This window comes from Leucoraja erinacea, chromosome 30 (genome assembly GCF_028641065.1).
Source record: "Leucoraja erinacea ecotype New England chromosome 30, Leri_hhj_1, whole genome shotgun sequence".
In the NCBI taxonomy this organism is placed as follows: domain Eukaryota; kingdom Metazoa; phylum Chordata; class Chondrichthyes; order Rajiformes; family Rajidae; genus Leucoraja; species Leucoraja erinaceus.
Window position 1 is genome coordinate 60,834 of NC_073406.1, and position 16,650 is coordinate 77,483.

The 16,650-nt window shown below is 43.1% G+C and overlaps 1 protein-coding gene across 3 annotated transcripts in view; it reads left to right on the plus strand.

Moving 5' to 3' along the window:
- The window catches only part of LOC129711433 (CTD nuclear envelope phosphatase 1-like), a 43,135-nt gene that overhangs the window by 23,066 nt on the left and 3,419 nt on the right, over positions 1–16,650 (plus strand). For 2 of the 3 annotated variants that reach the window (XM_055659044.1, XM_055659041.1), the window contains 2 exons: positions 1,764–1,875; positions 11,017–11,101. In XM_055659044.1, coding sequence (XP_055515019.1) covers positions 1,764–1,875; positions 11,017–11,101 — 197 coding nt within the window. The remainder of the gene's footprint in view (positions 1–1,763; positions 1,876–11,016; positions 11,102–16,650) is intronic. The other variant, XM_055659042.1, reaches the window with a different exon arrangement.

A 16,650-nucleotide genomic window follows, 5' to 3' on the forward strand; every position in this document is an offset into this window, starting at 1 on the left:
TCCTCATGGAAGGTTGGTTAAGAAGGTTCAACTGTTGGGTATAAATGCAGGAATAGCAAGATGGATTCAACAGTGGCTGAATGGGAGAAGCCAGAGGGTAATGGTGGATGGCTGTTTATCGGGTTGGAGGCAGGTGACTAGTGGGGTGCCTCAGGGATCTGTGTTGGGTCCTTTGTTGTTTGTCATGTACATCAATGATCTGGATGAAGGTGTGGTAAATTGGATTAGTAAGTATGCAGATGATACCAAGATAGGGGGTGTTGTGGATAATGAAGAGGATTTCCAAAGTCTACGGAGTGATTTAGGCCATTTGGAAAAATGGGCTGAAAGATGGCAGATGGAGTTTAATGCTGATAAATGTGAGGTGCTACACCTTGGCAGGACAAATCAAAATAGGACGTACATGGTAAATGGTAGGGAATTGAAGAATACAGTTGAACAGAGGGATCTGGGTATAACCGTGCATAGTTCCTTGAAGGTGGAATCTCGTATAGATAGGGTGGTAAAGAAAGCTTTTGGTATGCTAGCCTTTATAAATCAGAGCATTGAGTATAGAAGCTGGGATGTAATGTTAAAATTGTACAAGGCATTGGTGAGACCAAATCTGGAGTATGGTGTACAATTTTGGTCGCCCAATTATAGGAAGGATGTCAACAAAATAGAGAGAGTACAGAGGAGATTTACTAGAATGTTGCCTGGGTTTCAACAACTAAGTTACAGAGATAGGTTGAATAAGTTAGGACTTTATTCTCTGGAGCGCAGAAGGTTAAGGGGGGACTTGATAGAGGTCTTTAAAATGATGATGAGAGGGATAGACAGAGTTGATGTGGACAAGCTTTTCCCTTTGAGAATAGGGAAGATTCAAACAAGAGGACATGACTTCAGAATTAAGGGACAGAAGTTTAGGGGTAATATGAGGGGGAACTTCTTTACTCAGAGAGTGGTAGCGGTGTGGAATGAGCTTCCAGTGGAAGTGGTGGAGGCAGGTTCATTGGTATCATTTAAAAATAAATTGGATAGGCATATGGATGAGAAGGGAATGGAGGGTTATGGTATGAGTGCAGGCGGGTGGGACTAAGGGGAAAAAAAGTTGTTCGGCACGGACTTGTAGGGCCGAGATGGCCTGTTTCCGTGCTGTAATTGTTATATGGTTATATGGTTATATCCCCTGATTCCACTATTTTTAAGAGCCCTATCTAGCTCCTTTCAGGAAACGTTCTATCTTTCTATCTAGAAACTTTCACAACCAACTCATCTCGCTATTTAAACTGTAACACAGGTGGCACAGCTGAATCACGTGGCAGTAACATCAGCAACTTTTTCAGAGAGAACTTTTAGCTAAACCTTTATTGTGTTTCTTCAATGCTGAAGTTGATTTAATTGGCCATTATAACAGGAAACGTGACTTTATTTGAGCTTTCCCATGCTTTGGAGCCTTTGGCTTGGACCAGGGGTTTTTCTATTATGGATCTTTGTAATAAAAGTTATGGGTCAAAGGTGGGTACATGGAGGAGAGTTACAGACCCATCACTGCTCTCATTGAATAGCATAACACAGTTAAGGGCTTTGCTACACATCCGTTTCATTGTAAATAATGCTCCCTGAGTGAGTATCAAATGGTGTCAGCCGAGTCGGTGCAAGGCCTGTTAGCTTGAGTGAAAGTAAATTGGTTAAAAAGCTGTCAAATGAAAATGACGTTTGTTTTTTTGTTAATTAATGATGAGTGCAACCTGATAACGTACTGAAATCCTTTTTTTCCTCAGCATTGTACACTTGAATTGGGCAGCTATGTGAAAGATCTTGCAGCCATTCACAATGACCTCTCCAGCATTGTAATATTAGATAATTCGCCAAGTGCGTACAGGAGTCACCCAGGTAAGATTGTTACTTTTTAATTCTTCAGTAATTTTTAGCTTCTCCTGTTGAGCTCTTGTTGTTTGTGGGATTTCCATGAAATGAATCACTGGGGATATAATATTTTAAAAGTGCAAATCGCGCAGAATCTACTCTAGCTGTACTATGTTTGATATTATGTCAGCGTGTCTTCCTTCTATGTGATGGTAGACAAAAATGCTGGAGAAACTCAGCGGGTGAGGCAGCATCTATGAAGAGAAGGAATAGGCAACGTTTCGGGTCGAGACCCTTCTTCAGACTGATGAAAGGTCTCGACCTGAAGCTGCCTATTCCTTCTCTCCATAGATGCTGCCTCACCCACTGAGTTTCTCCAGCATTTTTGTCTACCTTCGATTTTTCCAACATCTGCAGCTCTTTCTTAATCATTCTATATGATGTTCACTTCTGGTAAAATGCCAGGATGAGACTTGGTGGACATGTTGCACAAACTTGATTCCCATTCCTTTAAGTACAAGAAGTGCGGCAATTGAAGTATTTAAAATATTAAAAGGATTTTAAGGGTTTGATACAGGAAAGAACAAATTAATTGTATAGGATAGTAAAATGGGCAATGGAAACCAGAGCCTGTCAAGAAGTCAAGTCAAGACAGTTTATTGTTATGTGTCCCAGATAGGACAATGAAATTCTTGCCTGCAATAGGCTGTTATAGTTCAGAGTTTGTATGAAGGTGTGTTTAACAGTGATGGCTGTACGGAAGAAGCTGTTCCTGAACCTGGATGGTGCAGATTTCAGGCTCCTGCACCTTCTACCTGAAGACAGCGGAGAGATGAGTGTGTGGTCAGGATGATGTGGGTCCTTGATGATGTTGGCAGCCTTTTTGAGGCAACGACTGCGATAGATCCCCTCGATTGTGTGGAGGTCAGAGCCAATAATGGACGGGGTAGTGTTTACAACTTTTTGCAGCCTTTTCCGCTCGTGGATGCTCAAGTTGCCGAACCAAGCCATGATGCAACCGGTCAACATGCTCTTTGCTGTGCACCTGTAGAAGTTCGAGGGAGTCCTCCTTGACATACCGACTCTCCGTAATCTTCTCGGGAAGTAGAGGGACTGATGTGCTTTCTTTATAATTGCATCAGTGTGCTGGGACCAGGAGAGATCCTCGGAAATATGCACGACCAGGAATTTGATGTTATTGACCCTTTCAACCATCGACCCTTTGATATAAATGGGACTGTGGGTCCCCATCCTACCCCTTCCGAAGTCCACAATCAGTTCCTTGGTTTTGCTGGTGTTAAGAGCCAGGTTATTATGCTGGCACTATTTGGTCAATCGTTCAATCTCACTTCTATACTCTAGTTCGTCCCCATCAGTAATACGTCTGATAACAGTGGTGTTGTTGATGAACCTGATGATGGAGTTCGCACTATGACCAGCTACGCAGTCATGAGTATAGAGTGAGTACAGCAGGGGGCTGAGCACGCAGCCTTGAGGTGCTCCCGTGCTGATTGTTATTGAGGATGACACATTTCCACCAATACGGACAGACTGTGGTCTGGGAATGAGGAAGTCGAGGATCCAATTGCAGAGGGATGCGCAGAGACCCAGATCTGAGAGCTTGGTAAACAGCTTGGAGGGGATGATATTAAATGCCGAGCTGTATTCAATGAATAACAGCCTGACATATGTTTTTGTTACCCAAGTGGTCCAGAGCAGAGTGGAGAGACAGTGAGATCACATCCACCGTTGATCTGTTGTGGCGGTAAGCGAGCTGCAGTGGGTCCAGGTTTTTGTCGAGGTAGGAATTGATTTGCACCATGATCAGCCTCTCAAAGCACTTCATCACCACAGACGTTAGTGCCATTGGTCGATAGTCATTGAGGCACGTCACCTTGCTCTTCTTGATGCCCTTTTAAAGCAGGTGGGAACCTCAGACCTCGGAAGTGAGAGGTTGAAAATCTCCGTAAAAACTCCAGCCAGTTGGTCCGCACAGGTTTTTAAAAACACGCCCGGGTATACCATCAGGTCCAGGCGCTTTCCGAGGGTTCACCCCTCTAAAGGATCTTCTGACGTCGGCCTCTGTGACTGACCAAAATACCATCACGGCGAATGGGGGCTGGGGAAGGCACATCAGTGTTCTCCCTATCAAAGCGTGCGTAGAACGCATTGAGCTTATGAGGGAGTGATGCTTTGCTGACATTTGAGCTGCCTCATGATTTCACCTTGTAGGAGGTGATTGCATTCAGGCCCCGCCACTGTTGCCGAACATCCGTCTCATCCTCCAGCTTGGAGCAGAAGTCCCTTTTGGCCTTTATGATGGCCTTTATGATGGCCTTACCAAGGTTGTATCTGGACTTGTAGACCTCTATCTCCATACCTGAATGCCCAGGATCTGGTTTTCAGAAGAATGCAGATCTCATGGTTCATCCAAGGCTTCTGGTTAGGAAACACTCAGAAGGTTTTTGTTGGGATGCAGTCGTCCACACATTTCTTTATGAAGTCTGTAGCGACTGTGGCATATTCATTCAGGTCCGTTGCCGAGTCCCTGAACATTGCCCAGTCTACCGACTCCAAAGAGTCCTGGAGTTGTTCCTCTGCCCCTCTGGGGGCGAGGACTGTACGAATATACCTCAAATCAGAATATACCTCAAATCAAAAGAACTGTAAGAATGGTGCAAAGATAACGCTAAAGTTCTTTCTCTGAATGCATATGACTTATTACAGTACAGCACACAAAAATGTGACATGGGGTCAAATTTCAAATTCCTTCAAAAAAGTTGACAAGAGCTTTATTGGGTTCATGACAAACCTAGTATCAACAACAAATATAAGAAAAGATAGCATATTGAATGAAAGTTTCTAAAAATGGCATCGGAATACACAAATACATTTTGTATAATAATTGGCACAGTAAGTGCGCATATTTCTTATTCCTTTCTATGTTTATGAATACCACATGGAACAATAAAAATGCAAACACCGTTTCCACTTCATTCACCTGATCATGTAGTAGAATACTGCATCCATCTGAGTGGAACCGCAACGCGCGTTACACAAACGTTTGTTGCAGTGGACGCAAATGTTTGGTGTCCCAGAAAACGAACATTACATTATTAGCGAGAACCAAGCGTTTTCTGCAATGTGATCTAAACGCTACATTACCTAATGTATTTGAGCTATCGACGGCCGATAATTTGCAGGTCGTTTGATTTGGGCTGATTTTTATTTGTAAGTAAAATGTCTCTGTAACGGTCGTTGCGGAACTTCCGGAAGTTGACATGAAGGAATGAAGTTAGCGACTTGGTCCGTACGAAAGGTAAACAAGAGACAGTGTGTTGCCAAATTGAAGATTGGCTCAGTTTCTTAATTTTGATGACCGATTTATGTCCAAAAACATTTTGTTAAATTTTTTTTTTTTTTTTTTTTTTAATATTTAATTTTATTAGAAGTAAGCACAGTCATATGGCACCAAAGTGCCTAATATATATTTTCATAATACATTTTATGTACAACTTCTTTTTTTTTTTTTTTGTTACATTGAAAAAAGATGAGAATAAGAAAAAGAAGTTAGATAGTAAAGGATAGAAAGATGTGAAATATATAGTGTGTGAAGAAAGAAAACGAGTAAATGAAGAAAGTTGAGAGAGAAAATAGTGAAAAGGAGATCATTATTTATAATCTTAAATTGATTTTAAAAAGTCGGAAAATATATCGTAAACGGCCGTTGCGTTTTTGACACCATGATGTTTTTTGATATTAAATTGGAAATTATTAACTCGCACAAAGATCGCTACTTCCATAGGATACCTCTTTGGGTGTTTGAAAAGCAGTAGAGGTTTGGAGCCTCCGTGATTTAACTTACGGAGGTTCCGACCCAGATAACGGTCATTATGACAATGGACACCAAGCACAACGACCGTAAACGGGATCTTTACTGTACTATATTATCTTTACGTTGCTGTATTTTTCTCCTGGTATAGATGAAGATATTTCCCTAGATCACTATCAAAACATATATGTATGAGGGTCCATATGAACTTTATTTATGAATTAAATATTCATGACTAAATGTGGCAGAGTTTTTAATGTCACACATTTGGTGTCCAAACTGGTGGAAAAAGGTGTAAATTATGAAAAAAGTTTTTGACTTTCGGTCTTGAAGTTATCTAATTTATATCTGCTATTTATAAGGTTTCACATGATGGGTAGACTTTTGTTAAGAACAGTGTATTGGTGTAAAAAAGTGAATACTGATCTTGTTCGTCAAAAACTTTCCAGTATTGTAAAAAACACATATAGGATTTGTGAAAAGATAATAAACTAATGCCATAAATAAGAGTAAATGGGTACAGTATAATAGCCATTACATAGATATAGTTGTAAAGTGTGGAGGGAGAATCTTAGCTCAGAAATCAGATAGAAGATTTGCCGAGTAGAACTAAGAAACAGCCAAGGCAGAAAACATTGATGGGAGTTGTACATGGCCTTTGCTGCCCCCGTCACGTGCTAATACAGGCTATAGTGCAAGTAAGGAAATCAGAGGTGAAAGTAATGAAGTTAATTCAAAAATGATATACTAGGATGTAGGTTGGGCAAACAAAATTAGCGGTGAAAATGTATGGAGGATGGATTGGTTTTGTAATACAGTACATTGAGAAACTATCATGGGAACAAGCTATTTTGGATGTAGTATTGTGTAATGATAGAGAATTAATTGATGACCTGGTAGTTAGATGGCCTTCAGGGAAGGGTAATTATAATGAAGAATTTTACATAAAAATTGAAACTAGTTCAGTTTACTCTGAAACTAAGGGCTTAGTTTTGAATAAAGCAAATTGAAAAACCGTGAGGGGTGAAAAGGTATGGTAGTTGCGAATTTATATTCAAGGGTTTGACAGTAAATAATGGTCAATCTTCGAAGAATTGTGTGTCGATTGCAAGAAACTTATATCCATTTTTTAACGCAAAAACCAAACGTGTGGTCCAGCTGTGGCTAAGAGAAGAAATTAAAAGTCAAAGTTAGATCAAAGGAAGTGGCTTATAATATTCCCACCATAAGTATTAGCCCAAGGATTGGAAACATTTCAGAAAGAAGATCAAAATATTTATACGGAAAAGAAAAGCAGAATATAAAGGCATTTGGAACCACATGTGGGGGATTTTATAACAACAAGTGGCGAGATGGTGGAAGAAAAGCAGAATATAAAGGCATACGGAACTGTTGAGACCCATGGGTAAGGGTATTTCCTCACTTCCACAGTTTACACTTTTCCCGGGATTATGTTGCTGACAGATCAGGCAACGGCAACAAATCCTCTGAGCCAGAGTCTGCAACTTCGGATGCCACCATGTAGCGAATAGCGTATTGTTCGTTACTCTGACACCAAAGTGAGTTGCAAAGTGTACACATTCAATGACCCATGTAGCTAGTTCGTCAGACATACATGTTTGTCTCACAATCCTGATAAACAATCAACCATACAACTAAGTTGTGCCAATATTTCTACATCTCGCTCAGGAGCATCCTCCTGTAACCTAGTGACGTCTTGGATAGTTGGCATTGGCTTTTCCGAGGCAGACTTGTCTTTATCTACACGTTTAGCCTATCTCATCATTTTATGTACAACCACCCTGCGCTCCCGGGACAATGGGGATATCTATTTGGCACGGACTAGAAGGGTCGAGATGGCCTGTTTCCGTGCTGTAATTGTTATATGGTTATTTCTTTAGCTTCTTGGTCAGCATGACGATATCCTGTATCTACTGGGGTCTCACCTTTCGTATCGGCGCTACATTTCATCACAGAAATTTGTTTTGGCAACATAATGGCTTGTAACGGGCCTGATGCCAATTTCTGGTGGGATATCTGAGTTCCTGCGGAAGTCAAGAATCCTCTATTTCTCCACAACTGGCCAAAGTCATGGACCAGTCCAAAGGCATACCTAGAGTGGATGTAAACATTCACCCTTAAATTCTCTGCTACAATACAGGCTCTTATTAAGGCAAACAGTTCTGCTTGTTGGGCAGAGAATGGTGTTTCAAAGGCAGCTGCTTCTATACTACCTCCTGTTTGATCTATAATGGCATATCCAGAAAGCCTTTCTCCTAGGGGTCCAATTGATGCACTCCCATCTACATACAGGGTTAGGTCAGGGTCTGCAATGGGGATATCTATTAAATCTTCCCTAATAGAAGTGTCTTTCTTGATTACAAATAGGTAACCATGCCCTGATTCTATCTGTTCTTCCGGTGGTTTATCGAGAAAGGATGCTGGATTGATGGTAGTGTAGATCGCAGTCAAGATCTGTGTGCAAATGGGATGTCCTCGTGCCACAGAATCAATCTTGGAGGAGCAGTGAGCCGATGTTGGTGGATGTTTGTCTCCATGTTTCTGTGTTAAAACTGCAGTGGAGCAATCGGAGAGGATTGTGCCGTATAATTGAAATGGCCGATCATAAAGTGGCCTTCATAATGCTGATGCCTACATAGAAACATAGAAAATAGGTGCAGGAGGAGGCCGTTCGGCCCTTCAAACCAGCACCGCCATTCATTGTGATCATGGCTGATCGTCCCCTATCAATAACCCGTGCCTGCCTTCTCCCCATATCCCTCGACTCCACTAGCCCCTAGAGCTCGATCAAACTCTCTCTTAAATCCATCCAGTAACTTGGTCTCCACTGCCCTCTGTGGCAGGGAATTCCATAAATTCACAACTCTCTGGGTGAAAAAGGTTTTTCTCACCTCGGTCTTAAATGACCTTGCCTTTATTCTCAGACTGTGGCCCCTGGTTCTGGACTCGCCCAACATTGGGAACATTTTTCCTGCATCTAGCTTGTCCAGTCCTTTTGTAATTTTATATGCCTGTAATAGAGACTTCTTCACATTTTTAAAGGCTTCTTGAGCTTCTTCAGACAATTGAAACTTGCCCTCCATGCTGGTGTATGGTGTCAATTTTTTAGTGTCCAGAGCAATAATTTACCATGCTGCGCCACTGTCTCATTTGCTTTGCCTCCTGTGGTGCAGGGAATTCCCAGATTGGTTCGACTCGGCTGTTCTCCAGACTCTGCTCTGTTGCTGATAGTATCACACTAAGGAACTTCACCTTCTGCTGGGCCATTAACACCTTTAATTGGGAGACTACATATCCCAATGCTGATAGATGATTCAATAATTGAGTGGTATCTTTGCGGTTGCTTTGTTCATCTTGGTTGGCTACAAGTAAATCATCCACATACTGAACTCGGGTGGGGCCACATCGAAAGCTTAAGGTTTGCAGCTGTCCCTGCAGATATCTAGAAAATAATGTTGGAGAATTCACAAATCCCTGAGGCAATCGAGTCCATGTGTACTGTTGTCCGTTGTAGTTGAAGCCGAAGATGTACTGACTGTGCTGGTGCAGAGGTAGTGAGAAGAAGGCATGTTGTAAGTCCACAATTGAAAAGATCTGTGCCTGTGCTGGAATTTGGCCTGAAATGTGAGCTGTAATGTAAGCAATGCATGAAGTGGTTCTATGATGGGATTAATGGACTGCAAATCCTGAACCAATCTATATTGATCCGGTTTCCCTGCTTTGTGTACTGTGTGGATAGGCGTGTTACAATAAGATTGACATTTAACCAGAATGCCCTGTTCTAGCAATCCTTGAATTAACTTATCAATGCTTGGTATTGCCTGCTGCTTCAGTGGGTACTGTTGTATAGAAGGTAGTGTTACATTTTTCTGGAGAGCTACCTGGATGGGATCAATCTGAAATCCTACCAGATTAGGGTCTTCTGCCCACAACTGTGGGTCCACATACTCTTGTAGCTTACTCCCCAGATGATGGTGTAACTATGTTGTAACCTTCCTTGATGATTGATGAAACTGAACAGAACAATTATTAGGCAGTTCTTGTTCCTGGCTCGCGTTTGAATTTCCCAGACTGCCTTTATCTACTGTCTTTTCCGTTGGGTATTCACAACCCGAGTCGCCTGTAGTTGTGTTGTTTGATCTGAGGAGCTAGAATTGTTATTAGAACCAAGGTGTTTGCAGTGGGATGTGTTGAATTACTAAAATTATGACTGATAAAGATAGTAGATAAAGGCAAACTTTTTTATGCAAATCCCTGGGATTTGTTCAAGAACCAAAAATGATGGGGTTTTCTTTGAACACAATGAGTGCTTCTTGTTCTGAAGATACTGTTGGGTGTAGTATTGAAGGCAACTTGAATAATGGTTTACAAAAGTGATCTGACTGCATATATGAAGGGATAGACTTTGGAGGGCCATGGAGAAAGGAGGGGAGTGAGAATAGCATTTGGAGCAGCTAGAGACCCAACAGGCTGAATGGCCTCCTTCCACGCCATAACCATTTTGTGTGGAACGACTAATTTACAAGCATTTGCCAATGTTTGTACCCACTTCCACGATCACAGTTAACCTTCTACTGGAATCTATTGTGTTATGGTATTTTGCAATTAAGCTTGTAACCTGCAAGGAACAAATTGCATTAAACCTTGGCAAGAGAAAACTACCTTTTTGTGAATTGGTAATGTCTGTTGCTATAAATGGCACTTTGGCATTGGTTACAATAAAGTGAATGGTACGTGTATATATGGGTGGGTGGTTGGGGGGGGGGGGTTGCAGGGATTGTGGAGGGGGAAGGAAGTATATTTAGATGGCAGATCATCTACTGTTCGGAATGAGATAGAGTACCCTGGCCTTTATCCTTTCGGGAAGCTATAAATTCATACGTGATAGGAGCAGAATTAGGCCATTCGGCCCATCAAGTCTACTCTGCCATTCAATTCTGGCTGATCTATTTTTCCCTCTTAACCCCATTCTACTGCCTTCATGACCCCTGACACCCTTGCCAATCAAGAATCTATTTATCTCTGCCTTATAAATGTCCATTGACTTGGCCTCCACAGCCTTCTGTGGCAATGAATTCCTAAGATGCACCACCCTCTGACTAAAGTAATTCCTCCTCATCCTGAAGGAACGTCCTTTAATTCTGAGGCTATGATCTCTGGTCCTAGACGCTCTCACTAGTGGAAACATCCTCTCCACATCCACTCTATCCAGGCCTTTCACTATTTGGTATGTTTCAATGAGGTCCCCCCCTCATTCTTATAAACTCTGGCAAGTAGAGTATATTACACATGTTTGTTTCTCCTCACTCTCACAGATAATGCTATTCCTATCAAATCCTGGTTTAGTGATCCTGGAGATACAGCTTTATTAAATCTTTTACCCATGCTTGATGCATTAAGGTAGGTTGACTGAATTTTGAAATATAGAATGTTTCGATTTTGTTTTGTCAAGCTACCTGCAGTTATTGGAATTTGTGTTTATTTAAAGGGCATTATGGGCCTACATTTGGCCCATATCCTTCTAAACCTATTATATCCATGTACCTGTCCAAATGTCTATTAATCATGATACTACCTGCCTTAACTACTTCTGGCAAATTATTCCATACACCCACCACCCTTTGCATATATATATATTTTTAAAGTTGCCCCTCGGGTTCCTATTAAATTTTTCCCGCCTCACTTTAAATCTGTCCTCTGGTTCTTGATTCTCCTACTCTGGGTAAAAGACTGTGCATTTAATAATAATAATAATACATTTTATTTATGGGTGCCTTTCAAGAGTCTCAAGGACACCTTACATGTTTTTCCTCTACCTGCTAAATTTTTGTAAGGGGAATGAAATAAATAGTAGAGACATGACTAGTACACAAAGTAAAGACAGAATTCAATTCAAAACACAATATGAGGCAATTAATGCACAGATGAAAAGGGAGGGGGACGTGGGGCTAAGGATAGGCAGAGGTGAAGAGATGGGTCTTGAGGCGGGACTGGAAGATGATGAGGGACACGGAATTGCGGATCAGTTGGGGGAGGGAGTTCCAGAGCCTGGGAGCTGCCCTGGAGAAGGCTCTGTCCCCAAAATTGCGGAGGTTGGACTTGTGGATGGAGAGGAGATCGGCTGATGTGGATCTGAGGGACCGTGAGGGTTGGTAGGGGGAGAGGAGGTCAGTGAGATATGGGGGGGCCAGATGATGGAGGGCTTTGTAGGTGAGGATAAGGATTTTGTAGGCGATCTGGTGGGAGATGGGAAGCCAGTGAAGTTGTTTGAGGACTGGAGTGATGTGATGCCAGGATTTGGTGTGGGTGATGAGTCGTGCGGCTGCGTTCTGGACCAGTTGGAGTCGGTTGATGTAGGTGGAGCTGATGCCAAGGAGAAGTGAGTTGCAATAGTCCAGTCGGGAGGAGATGAAGGCATGGATTAGTCTTTCAGCAGCGGGAGGTGTGTGAGGGTCTGAGTTTGGCAATGTTGCGGAGATGAAAGAAGGAGGTTTTAATGACATGGTGGATGTGAGGCTCGAGGGAGAGGGTGGAATCAAAGAGCACGCCAAGGTTGGGGAGATGGGGAAACAGTGGTGTCGTCGATGGTGAGAGTGGGGTTATTGATTTTGCTGAGTGTGGCTTTGGAGCCTATGAGGAGGAATTCTGTCTTATCGCTGTTGAGTTTGAGGAAGTTATGTTGCATCCAGGCTTTTATAGCTGACAAACAGGAGTTGATATGGGAGAGGGGGGGGTTGTGGGGGGATTTGGTGCCGAGGTAGATCCGGGTGTCATCGGCATAACAGTGGAAGTCCAGGTTGAAGTGGCGGAGTATCTGACCAAGGGGGAGGATGTAGATGATGAAGAGGAGGGGGCCGAGTACGGAGCCTTGGGGAACGCCTTGAGTGACTGTGGCTGTAGCAGAGGTGTGGTTGTGGAGAGAGATGAAGTGGGATCTGTTGGAAAGGTAGGAACGGAGCCAGCTGAGTTCAGAGCCTTCAATGCCGAGGTCTTTGAGTCTGGTGAGCAGGATGTTATGGTTCACTGCATCGAAGGCTGCGTTCGGGTCGAGGAGGATGAGGATGTTGAGGGAACCAGTGTCAGCAGAGGTGAGGAGGTCGTTGAGGACTTTGAGGAAAGCAGTTTCTGTGCTATGGAGGGGGCGAAAGACAGATTGGAGGGGTTCAAGTAGGTTATACGCAAGGAGGTGGGAATGAAGTTGCAACGCAACGATACGCTCCAGGGTTTTTGAAAGAATGGTGAGGTTTGAGATTGGGCGGTAGTTAATGAGAGAGGAGGGATCAAGACCAGGTTTCTTTAGGATTGGTGTGACAGCAGCGGTTTTGAAAGTGGAGGGGACTATTCCTTGGGACAATGAGGAGTTGAAGAGATTAGTGAGATAGGGGCAGAGAACAGGGAGGCAGGACTTCAGCAGGGGAGTGAGGAGAGGGTCGAGGGAGCAGGTAGTGAGTTTGGAAGAGCTGAGGAGTTTGGAGATTTCAATAGGGGTGACCAGGTCAAACTGGGAGAGGAAGCAGTGTGGAGGAGGGGTAAGGAGGTCAGTGGAGATGTTGAAAGGAGGGGCCTTGGTAGGTGGTGGAATAGATGCTGGGGAGTCGGGTACAGGGGATAAAGATTGGTAGATGGTGCTGATTTTATCAGCGAAAAAGTGGAGGAATGTGTTGCAGAGATCCGGAGTAGAGGTAGGGAGAGTGTTGGCTCGAGGCTTGAGGAGGTTGCCCACTGTGGAGAAGAGGGTTCTGTGGTTTAGGCAGGGATTAGTGGATATGGAGGAGAGGTAGGCAGATTTTGCAGCAATGAGGGCATCTTTGTAGTCAGTGAGGTGGAGTTTGTAAGCTTCAAGGTGGACTGTGAGAGATGATTTATTTGTGAGTCGTTCAAGTCGGTGACTAGTCTGTTTCAGTTTACGAAGTGCAGGTGTGTACCAGGGTGAAGATGTGTTGAAAGTTACGGTTCTTGTTTTGAGGGGGGCCATAGTGTTAAGGGAGGTAGACAAGGTGGAGTTGAGATGGTTTGTGAGATCATCAGGTGAGATATGGGTTGAGTCCAGGGGGAGAGTGGTGGAGAGCAGGTCAGAGAGATGGTGGGGATCAATGGATTTTAGATTACGGAAGGTGATTTCTCGGAGGAAGCGGGGGCGAGGTGTCGGAGAAGGGATGGTGAACCGTATAAGCTTATGATCGGAGAGGGGGAAGAGGCGTGGATGGAGGTCGAGTACCGGTTGATTTGTGGAGCAGACCAGGTCAAGGATGTGACCTTTGTCATGGGTGGGAAAGGTGACGTGCTGAGTGAGAGAGAAGTTGTCAAGTAAAAAGGCGAATTCAGAGACGAGCTTGCAGGTGGGGGAGTTCATGTGAATATTGAAGTCACCAAGTAGCAGCAGACGTGGGGAGAGGGATGAGGCAAGTGTGAGGAGTTCAGTGAAGTCAGATAGGAAGGAGGGGTTTGGTTTAGGTGGACGGTAAATGAGGATGACTGTCATGGAGGAAAGGGCTTTGAAGGCGAGGAATTCAAATGATGTTACTGGGGGGGAAGGTGAGTTCAGTGATCCGAAAATTTACCCAATCTATTCCGCTCATGATCTTATACACCTCAATAAGACCATCCCTCCTGTGCTCCAAGGAATATAGCCCTAGCCAGCTCAACCTCTCCCTATAGCTCAGATCCTTAAGTCGTTGCAACATCCTTGTAAATCTTCTTTGCACCCTTTCAATTTAATAACATATTTCCTATTACAAGATGACCAAAACTGAACACAATACTTCAAATGTGGCGTTTCCAATTTATTGTACAACTGTACCATAACTTCCCAACTTCTATACTCAATACACTGACTGATAAAGGTCAATGTGCCGAGAGCCTTCTTGACCACCCTATTTACCTGTGAAGCCACTTTCAAGAAACTATGTACCTGCCCAACTGGTCAGGACCCTGCTGCAATTTTTGAAAACCTCCTTCACTATCTGCGATGCCCCCCACTTTGGTGTCATCTGTAACATGACACAACCCACAAACAGCGAAAGCCCCAACACTGATCCCTGAGGCACCCCATTAGTCACTGGCGTGCAATCCAAAAAAACAGTCTTCCACCATCACCAACTTCCTTCCATGAAGCCAGTTTTCTATCCAGTCTGCTAGCTCTCCTTGGATTGCATGCGATCTAACCTTCTAGAGCAGCCTACCAAACGGAACTTTATCAAATACCTTGCTGTACTCCATATTGACAATGTCTACAGCTTGGCCCTTTTTAGTTACCCCATCAAAAAATTCAGTCTGATTTATGAGATGTGATCACCCATGTGCAAAACTCTGCTGATTCTCTCTAATCGGCCCCTGTCCATCCAAATGCATTTATATCTTATTCCCCGGAATACTCTCCAATAACGCCCACCTTAGACGTTAGGCCCACTGATCTATAGTTCCCAGGCTTTTCCTTGCAGCACTTCTTAAATATTAGCCATCCAGTCCTTGGGCATCTCACCCATACCTAATGATGATTCATATATCTCAGCTAGGGTCCCTGCAATCTCTTCTTTGGCTTCCCACAGTGTCCTCGGATATATCTGTTACTGAGTTTATTCCTGCATGTTTTATTTAAACAAAGATTTAATATTTGTAATTTACACTCTTCAGGCATCATCCTGAATCTATAGATGTTTGGAGGATTTTCACCAGAACCTCTAATTCTCTCTTCCTTCCCTTAAAAAAAACCACGCTGCAGCCCATCTGGACCTTGTCTTTCCAGTATTTTTATCCCATCGATACATTACAGCTTTTTGTCAAGACTCCTTCAGCATTTTACTTGGTGAAGACTAATGTGAAATGTTCATTTCGTACTTTAGCCATGTCCTTTGCCCCTTTGTCTCTGGCCTACTTGTTACCTTCTTTCAGTTCACATACTAATACATTTTAAGTTTTTTTTAGGTTTGTTGCCCGTTTTTGCTCATGCTCTCTCATTTCTGTTTTTTACTTTGCTTCTGAATATTTGGTAATTAATTTATTTCTCACGTTACTTTTCTATGCAATTTTATTCTCGGCCATTCATAGATTTAGTTTCCCTATCATCGGGGCAATGTGCCAAGCTGAAAAAATGTTCAGTTAATGCCTGCCAAGCTTTGAAGTGTCTTGTCTCATTAAAACTGCCCTTCGTAACTATATCCTTTACCGTAACTGCTCTTAGCCATCATGCTTTGTTAGTTACTCTATCGTAGATGAAATACAAAGTGCTGGGTTAACTGAACGAGTCTGGCGACTTATCTGGAGGATTTGTGTGTGACATGTTCCGTGTAAGATTCCAGCACATCCAGTTCCTGATTCATAGAGTGGAAACAGGCCCTTCGGCCCAACTTGCCCACTCCAGACAATATGTCCCAGCTACACTAGTCCCATTTACCTGTGTTTTGGCCCGTATCTCTCCAAACCTGTCCTATCCATCTATCAGTTTAACTGTTTCTTAAATGTTGGGATAGTCCCTGCCTCAACAACCTCCTCTGGCAGCTTGTTCCTTACACCCACCACTTTGTATGAAAAAGGTATCCCTCAGATTCCTATTAAATCTTTTCCCTTTTACCTCAAACCCATGTTCTCTTTTCCTCGATTTGCCCACTCTGGGCATGAGACTGTACATCTACCTGATCAATTCCTCTCATAATTTTATACTGCTTTATAATATCACCCCTCATCCTCATGCACTCCAAGGAATAGTCCCAGTCTACTCAAGAGCTCAGACCATCTAGTCCTGGCAACATCCTTGTAAATCTTCTGTACCCTTTCAAGCTTGACAACATCTTTCCTATAACATGGTGCCCAGAAATGAACACAATATTCTAAATGTGGCATCACCAATGTCTTATACAACTGCAACATGACCTCCCAACTTCTATACCCAATACTCTGACCGATGAGGGCCAGTGTGCCAAATTTCTCTTTGACCACCCTATTTACCTGCG